Below are 15810 nucleotides of genomic sequence, written 5' to 3' on the forward strand. Positions count from 1 at the left end.
CCAAAGCAGTGAGAGGTTACACTTCTTGTACACATGCAGGGATATCCCAGAAGTGCAAATTACATTATTTTGCTACTTATACACATTTGCAGGTCCTACTACCCCCAAGGTGCAACACACACTACCATTTATGTCACTGCTGAATTGGATTCAATGACCTTAACGTCAATTCATCATAACGCTGACTGCCAGTCCCTCAGCTTGTAGAGGTCTGACAATCTGTCCAGTAGCAAATTGGTCTCCAAGCTGCCTTTGCTGAGCAGATGGGTAAAAAAATGTGGCTGTATAGGGTAACAGTGACAAACAGAGGAATACATGGCTGTTTTGACATTCTGTTGTAGTTTTATATGAGACAGGCAATTTGAGCTGCAATGCTGGTACGGATCATCACAAAGAGGAATTACAATCTGGGACAAACTAGACTGAGATGGGGCAGGAGCTATTGCAATGGTTTCTGTCTGATCTTTTCCTCTCTCCTCTCTGTCTGGAAGCCTGTTTTCTCCTTTCAGTAATCTGCAGCAGCAGCAGCAATCTTGCGCGTTTTCTATTTGGACTTTGCAGTTCTGGGAGGTCTCTTTATTCACTGTCCTGTAATCACGGTTCCCTTGGCTCCCCTGAAGGAATCCATAGACTCTCTAAGGCCTTTCTGCGGGAAAAAATACTTTTCAACAGTTTCTATTGTCTTTCTTTTCTCCTTAAAATGTGTCTTTCCCTTCCGTTCTTTGCTATCAGTTCGGACCCTAGGACGGTAACACACTAAGAAGAGGGTGAACTGGTTATTTTGGTGACTCTGGCAGGAAGAGAGCCAGTATTTTGCACTGGTGTATCCTAAGTCTAGGGGTCTCTGGCACTCATTGCCTTGAAGTGTAGGGTTCTATATGCTTCCCCTAATCCAAGGCCCAGAAGTGAGTCTAACTCTTAGCTGAACAGAGGAGAGAGCAGGTATTGTCCCCGTCCCCACTGGTACAAGGAGAGAGGGATGCTTTACTGTACTTTACAGACTGGGTCTGCTGCTGAAAGTATAAAGTGTTCTCCATGGCAGATTCAATAGGCAAAAGACTACTTCTGAACCATAATGTGGATGCTATTAGGTTTACTGAGTATTGCCCTCTTATTAATCAGGCAATATTAACATTTGTGTTATCTGGTAAATTTAATATTCAATTGGCACATCTCTGCTATGTGTCAGTGATATTTTAATATGGACTTTTAAACATACAGTCTAAACATTTGGAACACATGACGGGGCCTAATTTTGAAAAATGGAAGCCTAAGTCTACACAAAACATGAACATGTAAATCCGATATATGTGCACTTAAGAGGCTCGTTAGTCATATCCATACTCATACAGTGTGCATGGGCATTTACATGCAGTTATTTTACATGGACTCCTACTGAAGGTGCCTTTTAGTATGTGGACTTGACTTTCTGTCTTTTGAGAATCTGGCTTTAGATGCAAAATATCCAACATTAATGCAATGTTACAGCTGAAATTTTAAACCAACATAAGGGGGGAAATTCAAAGCTGTGGATCTTACAGCATTTCTAACTCAGTACATTTGAATGTGTTGTATTAGATATAACATGTTAACATTAATGCCCTAATATGGACATGCAATGTGACTCAATTACAGACGCTAGGGTCGCCAGGTGTCCAGTTTTCAACCGAACACCTGGTCAAAAAGGGACCCTCCCCAGCCTGGTAAAAATGAGTGAGTGAGGGAGGGTGGGGGAGAGCGAGCGATGGAGGGAAGGAGGGAGTGGGGTAGGGCCTCGCAGAAGGGGCAGGGCAAGGGTGTTCAGTTTTGTTCGGTCAGAAAGTTGGCAACTCTAGCTGCTGTGGTCACGTGAATGGATTTTCAGCTCTCACATGGAGGGTTCCTTTTGATGCTACCCCAGAGATAAAATGTGACGTGACCCTGACAAAGTTCTGAAGAAGCAACTGGGGACGTCACCAGGAAGGAACAGAAGAAAATCAAGGTAACACAGATCTGAGGTCTAAGATGGGGAAGACAGGAAATGATCGTAGTAGAAGAAAGTGAGAGGTAGTATGTCAAAGGAGCAGTTGGGCAAGAACTAAGGAGGCCTTTAGTCAGCAAGATGCCCATGGGATGGGAGACAAAAGGAAATGAGGCTATGGGGCAGCAAACTATAGCAAGACCACTATTATAATAAATATTAACAATATATGAACACACCACTCTTATTATACCATCCTCCTTGTAAGGATCTGAAAGCATTTCCAAAAATATTAGTTAATTAAATAGACCTCAAAGCATGTCTTCAAGGTAGGTGAGAATTATTATCCCTCACTTTATACATGGGTAAACTGAGGCACAGAAACTAGAGAGATAACTTTGCTGTTGAAAGGGGGTTTCTGAGGTTGCCACACAAAATATAAGATTGCCGTATAAAAATCTGTAGAAGCCTGGAGAAGAGCTAGATGCTGATCTCTTACATATGAGGCCAATATGGAGGATGTGGGTTTGCCATGATGCTGACATAATATAAAGGCACTGATTGCTAGGATCATAGGAAAATACTACTGATTTAATTCCGCCAACCCAAACAAATAAAATCAAGCAAATGCTAAGGAAGTATGGAAAGAATGAGGAAACTTATCTTACCATTTTCCCAATCATCATAACATATGGTCCCAAATACTTGTTCACGCCGAAGATGTCTAACAAACGTATATACCAGTAAATTATGTTAACACAGTATATGACTCGCCCATCACTCCTGAATGGCTGATCCTGCAGACGAAGTATCATTCCAACAGAGAACAGGAGAATGGCTATGAGGTCTGTAACATTCCAGTACTCTTGGAGCCACACTTTTACCTTCTGTAACAGCTTCCCAGGTTCTGACATCAATATCTGAAGGGAATGAAAGAAGAATAGAAGGGATCTATGTTATCTTCACTTTAAGCCCCACAGAAAACACATGGCAAACATTCACATTTTATAAAGGCCAAAAGCAAATCTGATGAAGTCCCTGCTATGACATCCTTCATGAATACCGTACATGCTTCTGACTCATCTTTAGATACCTTGTAGTCTAGCCAATCAAACTCCATCTGTGATATATTCACAATGTACTTTTTTTAAAAAAAATCAAGAGTTATTCATTTGTAAAGCAAAACCAAATACATCTTTCTAAAATCCTCTATAAGTGACAAAAAATTCACTGTTCATTTTCCATTTCCCAAACTGAATGATCCAAACTAAAGGGTAAAGGAAGAAAGGTAGAAAGGTGTTTAATAAAAAAAAAAAAATCTCATTTAAAGAAACTAAAGAAAAGTGTTCCCAAACTACACATAAAAGAGCCAGCGGTTTTTAATGACCACAAGGGCCTTGGTTGTGCAGTTCATCCAAAACACTGATGTTACTACTTGAACATAGCTTTGGGATACTGAGTTCTACAGTTGGGAAAATAATGTATATAATAACATATTCTGTGAATTTAGCTTCTTTTCTGTTTGCAGAATCATCTGTGAGGAGTTTACAATTTCCCTGAATTTGTTTGTCATTTGAAACTATTCACCAAACAATTGCCATGAATAATTTCTTGCCTTTAGCTTGTTTGCAAGTAATTTGTTTTGAGTATTCTACATTTGGAATTTGAGTACGTTTGAGCACAGTCATATGGTCTGTTTTTGCTTCCTGACCTGGTGAGCACAATTCTTAGACAAAGTGTAGTCTAGTTTTCTGTGAATAATCTCCAGCCTCCATTTAGAACTCTTTTTCCATAAACAGTCTTCCTAAAATGTTTGTGGAAAGTGCACACATAGTTGAAGTGAATGATTATAAAAATGGAACAAATATTCACAGAAAATATTTAACAGCATTTGTTTTCATCCACTGAATTCTCTGCAACTTGTTATCAGTGCTGCAGAGCCTCCTTGTGGCTGATTGATGGGGTGTGTGCCCACAAAATCACTGTCCTATTCCACCATGTTGTAACTCTCTATTCATTTAATTTAAAACTAAAGCCAAAATTTTTTGAACCTGCATTGTGCTTTTAAGTAACTGTTTTAGGATGAATTTTCACTAGTCCTCAAAAGCACTTAAATAGGTTTGCTGGAGGCAATGCAAACATGGATGGCAGATCAAATTCAGCCCAGGGGCACAAATGTAGTCAATGGGAGATACACCTGCTCCCATCAGGGCTGAATTTGGTCTGTGCTCTCACTACAGAAATAAACCTTTATTAGGCCAAGTGAAAAGGGCACAACTATAGCTGCAGGGGGATAGGGGACAGAAGAGGACAAAACAATTCTGCTTCTCATATAATTATAGAATTTTGAATGCACTCATGAAGGATGTTCATCTTTTTTCCTCTAAGTGCTTTCAAATCTTTTGGGAGATGCCTGTCATCAATTGATGTAATTAGTGAACAAATATTCACATAAAGAAGGAGGACTCCTCCCACCCCCCAAAAAATGGGTCACAGTGTTTGGTTATGGATCTGAATGGTCCCAGAACTCAGGATGTTTGGATCCAGAGTCTTGGTTCAGCACATCATGGAGACACAGGACAGCTGCAAACATTGAATGCAGAGCCAAGCTTTTGGACAGTTTGGAGGTATTTAGATGCGGGACTCTGGTTGGAACCCTCTCTCTAACCCCTCCACACACACCTAAAAGTAAACAACAAGCCCCAAAATTCTACTTCAGTGACCATGCCTATGAGGAACATTGTGACGAGCCCTAAGAAATCCCATGAAAAGTGGGGCTATGTTAGAAGAAAACTCAGCCTCTGACAATTTCATTAGATTTTGTGTAGAAATCTGAACTTGGAAGTTCCAAGGAGGTTGTAGGAATGTGGAACAGACTGTTGCTTTTAAAAACAGTAAAATGGAGAAATGTAGCAATAGAAATTTCAACATCCCTTCTGCTTTTCTGGAAAAAAGGAAACTTTGTGGTAAGTCCACCTAACAAAATACTCAGAGAAACATAATTCAAACACACAAAAAAAAATGTGAAAAGTATTTGTGTTTCTTTTCTGTTTCCGGCTCGTCCAGGATAACGTTACCTCTCTCATCTTCTCTATTCCCAGTGTGAAAATATAGGCAATAACTATCCATTCTTGTGTCGAAGGCCAACGATCCATCTTCACTAGCACAATGTAGTTGAATAGCATCAGGTACCCGATATATGCCAACTATAATGAAACAAAAATTTCTTTTGACATCAGTAACCACTAACTAATGTTTATATAGCATAGTAAGATCCTCTGAGGTGACTTTAAAACGCTGATTTCAGTTTGCAAAGATCTTCTATCTGTAAACAGAGAGCAGAACATCAGCAGCAGCTATGCAAATTGAATCTGCATACCAAGTGGAAGCTCTAAAATAAATGCTTGGACGTTTCCTCTCCATTGCTACTGCTGCTTCACAAGTATAACCACTCCCATCATTGTTAACACAGCTCACGTGGATCTTCACTACGCCTGATGGGATCAGTCACGGTTCTGTGGTTCTCCAGGAGGCCACTATCAAACCTAAACTTCCTAAGTCACCTTTGTGAACATTTCCAACCCAGTCCATTTCTCTCCTACCTATTGCTTTTTACTCACCTGACATTTCTTGTCCACACATACAATCATTCTGACCTAGTTCCTCTACCTCAGACCTACCCTGACCGTCTCTCCCTTAATGCACAACCCTTTTAATCTGGATCCCCTGTATCCAAGTTGATGTTGTGAGAGATATGGTAATTTCCTGCAACATTCTTGGAAAACCTTATTGTCTTATGTAATACTATGGGCCGGAATTATATGTAACCTCTCTAGGGGGAAGATGTGCTATGAAGTGTGGAGTTTAAAGGAATATAATGAAATTGTGCCAAAAATAGACTTTTTGGAGAAATAAATGCAAAGTAGATTTCCTGGAAAATGCCTAGGGAGAGGTTAATGGAAATTCCTCACCTCCAGTTATGCAAAAACCCAGCCTTTTGAAGGTACATCCTCCAGGAGAGGTTAACTGTCTGCTGGTTACTTGTTTCCAGGATTTAGAGATCAAAGACTTGAGCTGTTTAAAGAAAGAGGCTGATCTACCCAGCTGATGTTCTGGTTCTGAATCTGAGACGGTTAAGAGCTTATACTCATAGGAAAAATCCAGTTGCATGTTTTGAAGGAGTGACATCTACCAGAGCCTAAGGTTGGAGTTGGTGCCCTCTGGTAAGCTTTGTAGCATGTGCATGGATTATTTTAATTTTTTAATGTCTCCTCTGTAATGCTTTCACCTTAGGCATAAACGTGCTTGCTTATAAAGAGCTGTGTGGTAATTTACGACTGTGGGCAATACACTGGGCATAGCCTCTGGGGAGAAAGCAAAGCACAAACACTGGTTTCTTAGGCAGTCTGGCTTGCTGGGGATATCATAGTGTAGGCAAGGAACTGTGCAACCTGGAAAAACCCTTGAGGAGGGGGAGAGATATGGGTCTGTGCCCAAAAGAGGTGACAGCTGAGGAGTTAGGAGCCTGGAATGGGTGCTCTTGGTGGACAACAGGGGGGAATACAGGTGGAGTTATCCTGAACTGTGACTACTACTACCTGCCCTGACTCAGAGTAATACTGCATCTAGTCTGGTCATCATACATACTGTTTCTACCACCTTGACCATCTATATGCTTACTGCTCTGGTCTAACTGCTTCTGTTGCTCACCCACCTATTCTCACCTCTTTCCAAGCTTCACAGCACAACTGCTCTGGTCCTTTCCCTTCATATTTCTGCTATCTGCCCTATCATCTACAGGGAGTCAAAAAAAGATGGTGGTTTGTTTTTTTAGTATGTTGGGACACAGGCCGTTTATAAAAAACAAATAAAATAAATGAAGCACCCCTGATCAGCCAACTAGGAGAAACTATGAACATAAGAATGGCTATACTGGGTTAAGCCAACAGTCCATCTAACCCAGTATCCTGTCTTCTGACAGTGGCTGGTGCCAGGTGTTTCAGAAGGAATAAACAGAACAGGGCAATTATCGACTGATTGATCCCTGGTAGATCAGTCCCAGCTTCTGGCAGCCAGAGGTATAAGGACATCCAGAGCCTGGGGTAGTGCCCTGACCATCTTGGCTAACAGCCATTGGTGGACCTATCCCCCGAGAACTTATCCAATTATTTTTTGAACCAGTTATACTTTTGGCTTTCCCAGCACCCCCGGCCATACTTTCCACAAGTTGATTATGTATTGTGGGAAGAAGTACTTCCCTCTCTTATTTTTAAACATGCTGCTTATTAATTTCATGGTGACCCCTGGTTCTTACCTTATGTGAAGGGGATCAGTAACACTTCCCTATTCCCTTTCTCCACCCGTCATGATTTTATAGATCTCTATCTTGTATCGCCCCTTCCTCATCTCTTTCCTAAACTGACCAGTCACAGTCTTTTTAATCTTTTCTCAGGGAGGCTGCTCCATACCACTAATCATTTTTGTTGCCCTTCACTGTACTTTTTCTACTTCTCATATATCTTTTTGAGATGGGACAACCAGAACTACATGCAGAATTCAAGGTGTGGGCATATCATGGATTTATATAGTTTAATTATGATATTTTCTGTCTTATTACCTATCCCTTCCCTAATGGTTCTTAACATTGTGAGCATTTTTGACTGCTGCTGCACATTGAGCAGATGTTTTCAGAGAACTATGATTCCACAATCTCTTGAATGGCAACAGCTAATTTAGATCCTATCATTTTGTATGTATTGTAAGGAATTAGGTTTTCCAATGTCAATCATTTTGCATTTATCAACATTGAATTTCATCTCTCATTTTGTTGCCCAGATCCCCAGTTTTGTAACTCTTTAGTCTGCTTTGGACTTAACCATCTTGAGTAATTTTGTATCATCTGCAAACCTTGTCACCTCACTGTATACTTCTTTTTCCTGATCATTTATGAATATGTTGAATAGCACTAGTCCCAGAGATTCTTGGGGACCTGCAATATACCACTCTCCAATGTGAAAACTGACCATTTATTCCTACCCTTTGTTTCCTGTCTTTGTACCAATTACTGATCCATGGGAAGACCTTCCCTCCTATCCTATTAATGCTTACTTTGCTTAAGAGCCTTTGGTGAGGGAACTTTGGCGACTGACATGGAGTCACTGTGGAATAATTCTGTGGCAGGGATATTTGACTTTGGTCAGACTTTGCAGTGCTCAGTTCCCTTCTCTTTCCCCTCTGAGTACCTCACTGTTCGAGCAACAGCTCAGTGACACAGAATATTTTAGGTCAAACTCTTCAGAGAACATCTTCAATGCCAGGCATAGAGAGTTAGGTGTGTATTCTGTTAACGCTGAAATCTTATTACAAGTGTTTGTATTTCAATAAGTAGGATTCTCTTTCTTTTTACTGTGCCTAAGTCTCTAAGTCTATTGCCTATGCTGTAACAAGGTCAAAAGGAAGCAACATAGTAGGACTGTGTATTTTGGAAGCAACATAGTGGTGACTTCAGTGGTGGTAGATAATGATCAGCACCTAACAGAATGGGTCCATAGTTCTGCTCTATTCAATTAGTTCACACAAACAATTTGTTGAAGTGTGTGAAAGCATAAGGCTTGCAGTACTGAGTGCTGGCTTTATTTTCAGTCACTGGCTTGGAAACCACCTAGACAAATTCTTTAAATTGACCATAATTATGAGCACAGCTAACATCTACCTCTTCTACTTACAACAGGAGGAGAAAATGGACTCATCCCTTCTTTCAGATCTGTATTTGGTGATCAGGTTAGCTCTAGAGAACCAATCTAATCTTCTCAACATATTGGAAGGAAAGGGAGAGCCAGGTTGACCTATTCTGCGGTCTAGTCCTTTTGAGTCAACAGACGTCCAATTTGAGTGGGACCGGCTGGACTGAAAATGTTGCTACCTAATTGAAAGAACAGCTTCAAAGTATGATGGGCCTATTCCCCATGCAAAACAACATAGGGACAGTGTCTTTGAAAGCCAGTTGATCTCACCTCTTGATGTCTTTTTTGAGTTAAAATGTACCTATTAGATAGATCTTGTCTGTCCTTTGCAACTAATCCCACCAATCCAAGTTGAATTGGGCCCCTTTAATGAATGAGTGGCTATTAGTGTTGTAAAAATACAACATCCATTTCAATAGTAACAGTCACAAGATGCTGAGTTTAGCCCACTCCAATATACATTAAGAATGACAGTATTAGACGTGGGCACAGAATAATGGAATGATTTTATATGCCATTCATACTGACAATTGTAGTTGACATGGACACTTTCCCTGCTTGTTGAACCCTGGATACAAAGATTTTGGGGATTTTTTTTGAATAGTTTTTAGGCTATCCTTCTTTTTAAAAATGAGTCAGACTGATTTCAGAGCTATTCTAACCCTTACTTGGAAGTTGCTTTTTTTTCATTTTGCAGCATTTCTCATTCAAGTCCAATCAGACAGGCCCCATGGCCTTACTTTGCTCTGGAAGATGAATCTAGCCAAGATCCATTATTAAATGACCTTGACCTTCCTCAGGACTTAAAATAGTAGGAACAGGTCTAAATGAAAATCTAGTATTGATCTCCCTCTTCCATTTCAGGATTGAAATAGTAGTGCAAGCCAGGACACTCATTTTGCTTACAGTGGAAAGAATTTTCTTGGTAGGAATAATGCATATTGATACTCATAATGATACTGGACTGCTGATGAGCAGTTTTTAGATTCATCAGCTTGATTAACATTTATTAGCTACAGTTCAATAGTATCTTGTTGGATGACACTTGCCAGCTTGGAGTAAGTTACTAGCATATGCTCCTTACCATGGTTTGATCTCTGCTGACCGCGAGCTGTTTGTGTTGCTTATATATGTATCATTAAGGTCTCAGCAGGAAAGCATGTTTTTTTTTTCAGATCATCTCCCGAAACAGGGAGTTCTTTTTTGTGATTTGCTGAAATTGGGGTTGGGTTCAGCAGAAGGTAGATCATGAAAATTAGCCAAACAAAACAAGAATGATCTAAGAAAGTACACTGCTGTAGTAGCTGATACCTACTTTATTTATGACCCAGTTATGGAGTCCTTACTCAGGCAAAGCTCCCACTGAGTCCAACAACAAATTCAATGGGAGTACTACTTGATGGTGGACTTCAGAATTTGGCTCTATTATTATAGTACTTAGAGACAGCTGTTTCTAAAAATATGTCTCAACATTTACAGGCTCACCCATTTGTCCACGTAAATCACCATTTGTATATGCAAATACTGTGGTTGGATTTGCAAATGCCAGTCTGCTTCCCCAAATGGCATTTGTGAATGTATTAATGGAGGTCCTCTGAAAATTCATGCCAGTACAGACAGATACATGGACAACAGAGTGACACTGACTTATTATGAGGAAGATAGCTTACCGTGTAGAACCAAAACTTAACTATGGGTGCATTGTAGAACTCGTATATCTTTCTTCCTAGAGGGATCAGTCTGTGTCTGCTATGAACTTCTTCCTCCTCCTTCTTTCTTGATGATTCTCCATTCCCTCGGCCCAACATTGCCTGTAACAAGAAAGGGAGTTATTTCCTTGTGAACTACGAACTACACCTTAATTGGATCCCACAGGAGGGATTGCTATTTTTGAAAGTGTGAAAAGGAGCCACATTAATTGATTCTCTGATATCTTCATCTTAACACGAGGATCGGATCAGATGACCCATCCCTCTTGGGCCCATGTAGCTGCAGGATTCGAACTACTTTGTTTGCAAACAACCTCTTTTAGATGTGAAGCTCCAGTTCAGATAATACCAATTGTTCCCTCGTAAGCTGAAGGAGCCACACACTTCAGCAGAACTGTCAATACCAATGTGACTACTGAGCTCCATTCACATGTTGGTTCTGAGACAAGAATAAGATGTGGGAGACATTTCTGCTTTTTGCTATATTGACAGTCATTTTCTATTATGTAGTTATGTGCAAAGCAGAGAAGGTTAGAATAGAAGTTGTTATAGGAAAATGATCAGAGGGTTGATACTGGAAGCGAAACACAAGGAGGAGGAAAGCGGGTGTTGAAGGTTACTGAATAAGAAATAACGAACCTGGCTGTTGTTCATTTTGATTGCTGTATCTTACTTAGGCCACAATCCTGCAGTGATCTCCATATGGATGCAGAGGCCTGCCCACTGAAGTCCACTGCAGGAATGAGGCTTTAGACTGTAAGCTCCTTGCTACAGGGATTGCATCTTCTTCCAGGGTTATTTTCCAGAATGCTGAACACACTTTAGCTGAGGATCTACCACATAGTGTAAATTGCCACAGCTCCATTGACTTCAATGACTTGATTTCATTGGCGCTATTACAATTTACACCAGCAGAGGATCTGCTGCTACGTGTTTTAAAAATAAATACATAAGACATCAATAAATACAATACCAATGGTGACTAAACAACAACGGTTGTTGTCTACATGTAGAGCTAGTCTGAAATTCATGCTCAACCTTAGAGAGAGAGAATGATTACAATAAATATTACTCACTGAATCTTAAATGATTTTATAACCTCTGAAGAATGACATTGTTTTCCTTAAAGAAATAAGGCCAAAAAAAGAGAGAAGTGTCCTCTTGTATTTGTAATACTGACTGTAGAATAGCTCTTTTGTTTTCACTCCTCTCTGAATAGGAGACTCAGAGTAGCTGGCATTTTATGAGAGTTTTCATGCTGCGAGCAAGTTTCCACTCTTACATTTCTTGTGACAGGCACAGATTTTGATACTTCTCCATATGGTGACAACTGCAAGTCAAGTATTTTGATACTATTGTCTTAGGTGGGCTGGGGCTTAAGTGGGCTGGTGCTGCCTGGATGCTTTCAGTTAACGTTTCTATAGCACTTTCCTTCTGAAGATTTCGAAGCATTTTAAACATGAATTAATACAGCCTCAAAACACGCTTGCAAGTATTGCTATTATCCCCATTTTACAAAGGAGGAAACTAAGACACAGAGAGGTCAAGTGACTTGTCCAAAGTCACACAGGATGTCATGGCAGAGATGTTTTCTCCCAATCCAGCATTTGTACTTTAATGACACCGTCCTTCCTTCCTGTGTCCTGATTCAGCAAGACATTTAATTGTGTACGTAATTAGTTGACGTCAGCTGGATTATTTATATGCTTAAAAGTGCCTTGCTGGAAATGCGCTATGGCCCACCACCATAATAGCTAAGCAATTCCTAAGTATTTAAAAATAAACATTACAATCTCGTGTGTGTGTGTGTGTGTGTGTGTTCTTATAATCTATTTCTCTGAATAACTAGATTATTATATTGCTGTAACACCTTTGTCCTTCCTAGGGCTGTCAAGCAAGTAAAAAGAATTAATCGTAATGAATCGCACAGTTAAACAATAATAGAATACTATTTATATAAATATTTTTGGATGTTTTCCACATTTTCAAATATATTGATTTCAATTACAACATAGAATATGAAATACATAGTACTAACTTTATATTTATTTTTTATTATAAATATTTGTACTGTAAAAATAAAGTATTTTTCAATTCACTTAATACTAGTACTGCTGTGCAATCTCTTATCATGAAAGTTGAACTTACAAATGTAGAATTACGTTGTTTTACTTTTGAATCCAGTTATTTTTATACATAAAACTTTAGTGCCTACAAGTCCACTCAGTCCTATTTCTTGCTCAACCAATCGCTCAAACAAACAAGTTTGTTTACATTTGCAGGAGATAATGCTGCCCTCTTATTGTTTACAATGTCACCTGAAAGTGAGAACAGGCATTCGCATGGCACTATTTTAGCCGGAGTTGCAAGGTATTTACATTCCAGATGCATTAATGCTTCATATGTCCCTTCATGCTTCAATCACCATTCCAGAGGACATGTATCCATGCTAATGATGGGTTCTGCTCGATAACGATCCAAAGCAGTGCAGACTAACGCATGTCCATTTTCATCATCTGAGTCAGATGCGAACAGCAGAAGGTTGATTTTCTTTTTTGGTGGTTTGGGTTCTGTAGTTTCTGCATCAGAGTGTTGCTCTTTTAAGACTTCTGAAAGCATACTCCTTACCCCTTCCAATCAGACTTTGGAAGACACTTCTTAAATCTTGGGTTGAGTGCTGTAGCTTTCTTTTTGAAATCTCACATTGGTACCTTCTTTGCGTTTTGTCAAATCTGCAGTGAAAAAGTGTTCTTAAAACAAACAACATGCTGGGTTATCATCTGAGACTGCTATAACATGAAATATATGGCAGAATGCGGGTTAAAAACAGAGCAGGAAACACACAATTCTCTCCAAGGAGTTCAGTCACAAATTTAATTAATGCATTTTTTTTAAACAAGCATCATCAGCATGGAAGCATGGTCTCTGAAATGGTGGCCAAAGCATGAAGGGGCATATGAATATTTAGCATATTTGGCACATAAATACCTTGCAATGATGGCTACAAAAGTGCAGTGTGAACGTCTGTTCTCACTTTCAGGTAACCCTGTAAATAAGAAGTGGGCAGCAGTATCTCCCGTAAATACAGACAAACAAGTTTGTTGATATTTTAGCGATTGGTTGAACAAGAAGTAGGACTCAGTGGACTTGTAGGCTCTAAAGTTTTACATTGTTTTGTTTTTGAGTGCAGTTATGTAACAAAAAAATCTACATTTGTAAGTTGTGCTTTCATGATAAAGAGATTGCTCTATGGTACTTGTATGAGGTGAATTCAAAACTACTATTTCTTTTGTTTATCAATTTTCAGTGCAAATATTTGTAATAAAATAGCATAGAGTACTATACACTTTGTATTCTGTGTTGTACTTGAAATCAATATATCTGAAAATGTGGAAAAAACATCCAAAATATTTAATAAATTTCAATTGGTATTCTATTGTTTAACAGTGTGATTAAAACTGTGATTAATCACAATTAATTTTTTTAATTGCCATTAATTTTTTTGAGTAATCGCAAGTTAACTGCTATTAAATCGACAACCCTACTCCTTTTTCTTCCCATACTGTTCAGACTGTTTGACACCCCACATTATGGCGTCGTATCTATAATTGAGAATGCAAGTTCTTAAGGGCAGGCACTGTACCTTGCAATATCTTCTGGGAAGACTTTCCTATATTTTTTGGCCTTATTAAAGAATAAACTGTAACAGTTCAATCAAGGCATGAAGCTGTGTATTTATTTCTGTCTGTCTAGATATTTATAGGGTACTTATTGTTAAGGTATCTAAGTTTTTGCTGCCATTTGTAGTGTTTACACTTTATTTGATTCATGTTAGTTTTCTCACTGTTTTTGCTGTTTGCCATGTGGTTGCTCAGTTTCTTGTATTTGACTGAGTACCTGCTAACAGTAAGTCTCTATAGAAAAAGAACAAAGATCTAAGACTCAAGGACAGAGTAGAAGCTGAGTCTTTTCTCTCCCTCTTAAAACTGCACTCCATCTGAGAAGAGTTATTTATCCATTAGCTCACTGTGTCTATCCCAGACGCTACAAGCATTACCAAATGTGTTTAAAACAACTGGTATTAAATATTACCACAGGGCATCCAACTTAGACTCAAAAAATAAGTCACAAGAAGTTTGGGTGAGACATAGTAGCAGAATAAAAGGAGGAAGTGGTTAATGAACAAAGGAAAATGGTAGCAGGATTCACTTTAGCTAAGCAGACTCACTCACTCCTTGCAGACTCTATCTGCAGCATTCATTGAATGTAATAATACTAACAGAGACTGTTAACCCTTCCCATTACAAAAGGCAACTTGCCGAGGGACATAGGGACAGAGTTATTTCCCAGGTCATGAGAGAGGATGGTTTTCTGCATGTGATTTGAGATGCTCTGAACAACTTCCTGCCTGAGAAAATCATTTGTCTGCTAACTTCCCTCTGCCTCCTGAGTGTTTATAGGGAAAACTGATATCTGGTGCTACACAAATCTGCAGGGCCTATCCTGGGGGCTTCTAGCTCTGTTGCCTGCTTGTGCTCAAGAGTTCTGAGGGAGAGGTGAAAAAGGGCTTTGGCAGATTTAACTAAGGCACTGGGCAGTGTTTCAGGGCGGGTGACTGTTTAACAGATTCCAAACCCTTCACAGTTTCATAAACGTGACTCTGAATGGTCCTGTACTCCCCCAGCAGTCAATGTGATAAATCCCGTTCAGTACCTTGCTTTAGGTTCATTTCTTATTTCACTATTGCTGCTTTATTGCCTAGCTATTCTTGTTTTCTTGTGGATAATGATGCTGGGGTTAAACATGTTACAGTCATTTCAAAATAACCATCCACCACAGAGCCACCCTCCCCCACATTGCAGATGGGGAATAGCTTTAAAACTGCTAGGGATTAGGCTTAGCCTAATGTCCCAGGATGTTAATTTCATGATGGTATTAACAAATCTGAAAAGCCTTCCCATTAAAAATATTATAGAAAGAGCCTGAGTCAATGGACAGTTTGCACTGTGCTGTTGCAAGCAATGAATGTGAACAAACGTGTCTATTTCTGAGGGGAAGAAGAAGGTAGGAGAAGCAGTGAGACAACACTGAAACTGTTTGGTGTAAATGGCATCTCATTTTCTAATGTAAAACTTTGCCTGTGGTTTGCCATGAGTCAATCAGGGTAGTCCTGACTTCAAGGCAACATGTACAGTGCAGTATATCTGCGGGATCCTCATTACTTGCTTTCCCTTTGGCCTGCAGTTTTATGTTGTGTGCTACATGTACATTATTGAGTAGGACATGGGGATTTTGTGAGCAGGGTTCTGGGATTTTTTTAGGCATGTGGCTTTATTTCACTGTAATTATGTTTAGAGTTGTTTCGGCAACAAGAAACATTTGACTTGTGCACTTACAA

At 39.5% G+C, this 15810-nt stretch overlaps 1 protein-coding gene across 6 annotated transcripts in view; it reads right to left on the bottom strand.

Annotated features, from left to right (window-relative positions):
* TRPM3 (transient receptor potential cation channel subfamily M member 3) overlaps positions 1–15810 on the bottom strand; it is a 597865-nt gene that overhangs the window by 24116 nt on the left and 557939 nt on the right. For all 6 annotated transcript variants that reach the window (XM_032798185.2, XM_032798181.2, XM_032798183.2 and 3 more), the window contains 3 exons: positions 10374–10514; positions 5038–5166; positions 2629–2880 (listed from right to left, as the gene is read on the bottom strand). In XM_032798185.2, coding sequence (XP_032654076.1) covers positions 2629–2880; positions 5038–5166; positions 10374–10514 — 522 coding nt within the window. The remainder of the gene's footprint in view (positions 1–2628; positions 2881–5037; positions 5167–10373; positions 10515–15810) is intronic.

Source organism: Chelonoidis abingdonii, chromosome 6 (genome assembly GCF_003597395.2).
Source record: "Chelonoidis abingdonii isolate Lonesome George chromosome 6, CheloAbing_2.0, whole genome shotgun sequence".
NCBI classification, from domain to species: Eukaryota; Metazoa; Chordata; order Testudines; family Testudinidae; genus Chelonoidis; species Chelonoidis abingdonii.